General features: G+C 51.7%; 2 protein-coding genes across 2 annotated transcripts; one reads left to right on the top strand and one right to left on the bottom strand.

Moving 5' to 3' along the window:
- Positions 1-224: 224 nt before the first annotated feature.
- BGZ61DRAFT_511295 (uncharacterized protein) lies at positions 225-1,977 on the bottom strand (the record flags this gene model as incomplete). The annotated part of the gene is made up of 2 exons (XM_046252118.1): positions 935-1,977; positions 225-309 (listed from the first exon to the last, which is right to left on the bottom strand). The coding sequence occupies exons 1-2, from the start codon at positions 1,714-1,716 to the stop codon at positions 225-227; spliced, it is 867 nt and encodes a 288-aa protein (XP_046093259.1). The 5' UTR covers positions 1,717-1,977.
- Positions 1,978-3,185: 1,208 nt separating this feature from the next.
- Positions 3,186-5,497, top strand: BGZ61DRAFT_524714 (major facilitator superfamily domain-containing protein; the record flags this gene model as incomplete). Its single annotated transcript, XM_046252668.1, has 4 exons — positions 3,186-3,617; positions 3,840-4,100; positions 4,153-4,723; positions 4,826-5,497. The coding sequence occupies exons 1-4, from the start codon at positions 3,499-3,501 to the stop codon at positions 5,495-5,497; spliced, it is 1,623 nt and encodes a 540-aa protein (XP_046093258.1). The 5' UTR covers positions 3,186-3,498.
- Between the last annotated feature and the right edge of the window lie 503 nt (positions 5,498-6,000).

The following is a 6,000-nucleotide window of genomic DNA, read 5'->3' as shown; positions in this document are numbered from 1 at the left end:
CCTGGGGTCTTTAGAAGAGGCTGCTGCTGTTGCTAGCTGGCCCGTTGGTCTGTCTTGGTCGGAAGAGGCTGCAGCAGCCGCTGTGGCTAGGGCTGTTGGTCTGACCTCGTTGAATTCGATGATTTGTTGGCGATGATGACGTCGGGTATAGAAGATAGTCTCTATCCCTCGGAAGACGGCCCCTGTTTTCGGGTTCCAGTTGTACCCGGCTAGAATCATGAGGTCTAGCGAGACAACGTTCGTGTGAAAACCCGGGATATAGGCTGCCTGTCTGAGCTGGAAGAGCCCGTCTTCAAGCCGTAGGTTGACCTGACCGTAACCTAGGATTTGCAGTTCGGATCCGCCTGCAAAGATAGGCTCGGGGTCCCTAGAGGGCTGATAGGATGAAAAGCGTGAGAGGTTGTTGCAGATGTGTGTGTCTGACCCGGAATCAAGGATAAAGGAGTCCCTGAGCGGATAAACCCTCGCTGGAACGGCTGTAATGGAAGCCGTAGATAGGATCGTTGGAGCCGGCTGTTGTTCCGGCTGCTGATCTTGCAGCTGACCTAGCCTGTGACCAAGCTGTTGGTCCGGCGGCTGTGTGGTCTGATGACCTAGCCTGTGACCAAGCTGTTGGTCCGGCGGCTGTGTGGTCTGAAGGGAAAGGCTGGCAAAGGAGCTGCCCTTGATGCGGCCTTCATCCCTGTTGTCTGTAGTGATCCTAGGGGCCTCTGGCTGGGTGTCCCTAGGCTTCAGTCTCTTCAGGGCTCGATCTACCCGTTGTCTTGTGGCAGGGTCTTCGAGCTGTTGATTGATCTGGAATTCGATGTCTGGGTTGGGCTTCCATCCGGCCGGGCGGATAGAAGCGACTAAATAATAGCATTTCGAATAGAAATGCTCTCTGCCGCAGAGGCAGGGGGTCTTTGGTCCCTTGGACCCGTTGGATCCGGCTGACTTAGAAGACCCGGATTGCTGGAAGGTGGAAAAGGACCCTCTCGGTGCCTTCGTTTCTGCAGCCTGTTTTTCGAACAGCTCGCTGATCTCGATACCGTCCGGGATCTTCGCTTCCCAGTCTGCCTTGCCCTTTGATGCCTTATATTGGATCTTATTCATCCAGATATCGGCAAAGGTTAGGTCTATAGGTCTGACAGCCTCTAGGAAATCTAGGGTTGGTCTGAGACCCTTAGTGTCAGGAAGGCCTAGGTTGCGGGCTTCTGTGAGGACCTTCTGCCAGCTTGTGACCCAATCCTTAGTCTTAGTCCGGCTAGGCCCTTTGAGGGCTGTTCGATAGCGGTCAAGGACTTCTCTTTCATGGAACCAGGTAGCTGGCTGGATCCGGGCTCGTAGGAGGGCTAGTTCCTTTGCAACGTCATCTTCGTCGTCGATGACATCTCGGTAGTTGCCGACAGTCAGGATGATCCGGTCTTGGATAGAGGATAGGGCCTTTTGGCGTTTTTCGTAGATCCGAACGTCTTCGAGATACTGTTTTTCGAGGCCATTGAGGTCAATCCTTTGCTCTGGAGTTAGCTCAGACAGCCTAGTTGCATCAGGCTTGATGTCTGCAGCTGTTGGAAAGACCGGCCGGACTAGGGGTTCCTTATTTTCCTTAAAGGGGTCAATAAGGTCCCAGACGTCCTTTGTAGTAGCTGATTTCCGGATACCGGCGATCCAGTGTTTCCAGTCACTGGGCCCATTGAGCTTGGCCCAGGAAGAGGCTTCCGTATCAGCAGCGCCCATCGCGATAGATGACTGCAAGCAACAGTGGAAGTTAATAACCTAGTTGGAAGGGCTAGCTTGAAGAAGCTAGATTGCAAGCCTAGGCTAGGAAGGGAGATAGGGTTGATAAGAGTCTAGTGAGACAGCTTGTAAGGGGTCTGATGAGACAGCTTGTAAGGCTCTGAGACGACAGCTTGATCAAAGAATATCGTCCGCTTCAGCTATGGGCAAACCGGGCTCATAACTGTTGGATCTGACAGGAAGGGTGCATTGTGATGTGAATAGAAGCTCTTGATTTCTAGCTAAGGGACGGGCCTAAAGCCCGTCTTTTATACATAATAAAGACGGCTGCTGCCGGAGGCGGCAGTCCGTCGCCGCCGCACAGGGGCCGGGGCCCTGTGGGTCCTAGGGACCGGGATCGCGGTCACAGGGCCGGCGATGTGGTCTGATGATAGTTGTGACAACACTAGATACCTCGGGAATCTTGAGGATGTCCAAGTACTATCTGTGCACAGATTAGCCACGTCTACGGAGGTAGAAACCGGTGGGGTTGGCGATGCGTGTTTTTGAGTCAAGGGAAGAGACGGCAAGGACCATTGAACAACGTCACGAAGCAGGTATTGGTATTTGTATTTGTATTTGTACCCTTATCTCAGTTTAATATTTCGAAAACATTAGAATGTGTCGCCCAATCAAGTCGCTCTGCACGGACGTCGCTCTAGAGTTTATAAGTTTACTTTTCTAGCAGTTCATATACACCTGCAAGGAATGTTTTCAGGTTGCAAGAGAAGGGTGCTCTCAAGGGGGATAGCCAGGTTTAAATACTTTTTCGAGGGAGCCTAAATTTCTTGACCTAGCTAAACTGACGTTATGTATGGCCTTGTATTCAGTTTAAACTTGTATTGATTTAAGATTAGTACGTCGAAATAATAGAGTTTTTGTTGAAGGCAAAAAGCAGAGTATTTTCCGCAAGTTAAGCTTGGAAGCCACGAGCAGTCAGTGGAGATACCTCCACCTTCTGGAATAAACCGCTATGGCTCTGGGGGTTGCTTCAGCGTTAATGCTTATTATATAGGCTGGTGGCATGGGGTTGTTATCTTTAGTCATTGGGATATCGCCGTCGGCATCGGGAGGCTCCTGACCATCCCAATTGACTGCTTCATCTACATCAATATAGTTTACGCCCACGTTTTCTGGCACAAATATAATTGGTATTGTATAATATGGTTTGGGGGAAAAAAAGGGGTTTAAGAGAAAAAAAGGTGTTTGAGAGAAGAAAGGTGTTTGAGCGACTGGGGGCTCCATGGCTTTATATACTTTTTAGTAGTGTAGGCGGGATAAACGCTCATGGCTGCACTGGAAAATAGGAGACTTACTTGACTCGCTATTGAATTATTCAGTAATAATGTAGTAACTATGGTATACTGCCTAGAAAGTGTAAGGATTAACTTACCGGAGTGCTATAGGGTAACTGGGAAGGGACCCAAATGATTAGGCGACATATTTTAATGTTTCGAATTATTAAACTGAGCTAAGTGGTACAAATAATAGTCAATGCGTGAACTGGCTCTTTGATTGCTCCATGCTGTTAAAGATGAGAAGCAAAGACTGGGAGATAGGCTTGAACGCAGGCTATTGGGGGCCGTTGCATAGATAGGAGATTTATATTTGGGCTCTGAAGAATCACTGCCTATGATCGTATGGCACTCACCCCTAATCTCCACCTGGGTAGAAACAGGGATCTAAGGAAGGCGATTTAACGAAAGCACATTGCTGTCCCAGGACTGGAGAGGTCCTGGGACTATGGATGTCCTGGGACTGGAGCGGTCCTGGGACTATGGCTGTCCTGGGACTGGAGTGGTCCTGGGACTGGTGTGGTCGCCCATAGCCCACCAAAGACCGGGACGGTGCAGTCCACACTGGTAGGTATGTAGCAATGGACTTCCGGAACGTCTGGAGAATGGCACTTGTATCTCGTTACCACCCACGTGAGGCAGCGGGATGCATCGCCACTGGCTTGCGGGCAGGCTGGGTTGTGTTCCTCAGCGCGAGAGTCGTAACTGCCCTTCGGAAATGGGTAGTCGTTGAGAGACGCTCTCTGGTCGATCTTTTCGTCGAGTCTTGATGAACTGGCTTGGCGTTAGCGATGCTTTAGGCTGCTCGAGCGCGTGGGGAATCTCGTCCATGTTCATTGGTTCAGGGGGCACGCGACCCAGAGTCTTCCAGGGCGTCGCCGTTAGCCCTGTTGAATGCCTCCCGTCCGCAACCATTGCTGAAATCTTCTTCCTGCACGAACGGGCTTACCGCATCGGAATCTACACCTTGCTTCTCCTTGGTGGCAAGAACCTGGTGCCTTTAGTTAGCGCAGCCATCATCGGCAGCTTTGGGTGGCGATGGGTTTTTTGGTGAGTACAACTTACAAGCATACCATTGGATTTCGGCTAACACGATTCCAAGGATCATGGCCATGATTATTGGTTTAGGCGGTGTTCTCCTCTTCCTGTTCGTCCCTGAAACTTTTTGGGATCGAACTCCTCATGCCCGACCACGACATCCCTCAAAACGGCCAGGTTTTCTTCCTCGGCTTTCATCTCGTCACCGGGCACCAGAAACCAGCTCTCACTTGCCTCCAGCAGACGACGTCCCTAACACCCCTTCGCCTCCGGACGCTGTGTTGGAGAAGCACAACGCTTCCCATGTAGGTTTCGCTCCCGAAGCCCATGCCGATGGGCAGCAGACCCCAGCTTCTGAAACCGTGCATCGACAAAGGGATGTTCACGTGGGGCTTGCACAGTCCTCGGGCATTGGGCGTATCCACGAATCTGAGAGTGTCCATCCCGACAACAGCCACCGTCTATCCTCCGACTCACCCAAAGCGGCGCTGCCTGCGTCCGACGAAATGGCTGCGGCCAACTCTCCTTATTTCACCAGTACGACAGGGAGCGAATCTAACGCCAACTCTTTCAAATCAGGGCCCAAACTTGAAAGCGAGGGAACTACCAGTTCTCAACTCAGAGGGCAACTCAAGGTCCAGGCTTATACACACAACCTCCGCCAGCAGCCCCCCAAGTCATTCACGCAGTAGCTCAGGCCTTGGCATGGTCGTCTCAACAACGATAACTGGTTCAAGGTTATGGCTCGGCCCTTCATCCTGTTTGCATATCCAGCGGTCCTCTGGTCATCGGCTGTGTATGCTTGCTCGGTCGGTTGGCTCATCGTGATTTCTGAATCGATAGCAATGATCTACCGCGATCCGCACCTTTACAAATTCGATGCCCTTCAGACTGGCCTGGTTTATATTTCGCCATTCGTTGGTGGCATCCTGGGTACTGGCGTCGCGGGCAAAGTTAGCGACATAATCGTCAGAGCCATGGCTCGACGCAATGGCGGGCTCTACGAGCCCGAGTTCCGCCTCGTTATGGCTGCGCCCATCCTCATCACAACATGCGTGGGTCTAATGGGCTTTGGATGGTCGGCGGAGGAGAAGGACCACTGGATGGTTCCCACGATCTTCTTCGGCGCTATCTCGTTCGGATGTTCGCTTGGATCGACAACAGCCATCACCTTCTGTGTCGACAGTTACCGCCAATACGCCGGAGAAGCATGGGTGACGCTCAACTTTGCGAAGAATGTTCTGCATGGCCTGATATTCAGCTTGTTTGTGACACACTGGCTCAGGGCAGACGGTGCGAAGATGGTCTACATCTGGATCGGCATCATTCAGCTGCTTTTAATGCTATGCCAATCCCAATGTATGTTTACGGGAAGCGGGCGCGCATGTGGACGGTTCGGGTCAGCTTGATGGAGAAGTTCTAGACGTTTGACCCAACATGCTAGAAGAGATGGCCACCAGGGGTGCAAGTCCCGGGGATCGCCCAGTCCAAGCGAGATCACCTCCAACAACGTGCTGAGTGCATCTCATCCTGCGACACGGGAACACTGTGTCTGTTTCTTACTTTCATCCGAGTTCACCATCGGCAGCTGGGTTCGACGGTTCCCCGAACGACGTACAAAATCTCTTCTGTCTGTGGTACACGACTCAAGTGGTGGTGGCTGATGCCATCGCCGCCACCATCGGCGGCGCGAAGCGCAGGATTGTGGTTGTTGCGGTGCACTTGTTAGGGAAAAAGGTGTAATTAGGGCTACTTTCTTAACATCTGCATGCCAAGAAAGTAAGATGACGAAGGAAGGTGTCTGGATCACCGTGATCCAAGTCCCAGTGATCCCTCTAGGGTAGGTTCTATCTAATTGGCTAGTCCATCTGCACAATAGCGGGTCTTCCGTAGTTCTTCCGTGTTTCTCCAT

The sequence above is a fragment of the Ilyonectria robusta genome, assembly GCF_021365365.1.
Source record: "Ilyonectria robusta strain PMI_751 chromosome Unknown BGZ61scaffold_109, whole genome shotgun sequence".
NCBI classification, from domain to species: Eukaryota; Fungi; Ascomycota; class Sordariomycetes; order Hypocreales; family Nectriaceae; genus Ilyonectria; species Ilyonectria robusta.
Note: the sequence above shows the minus strand (reverse complement) of the source record. Positions and strands in the feature narration are given on the sequence as shown.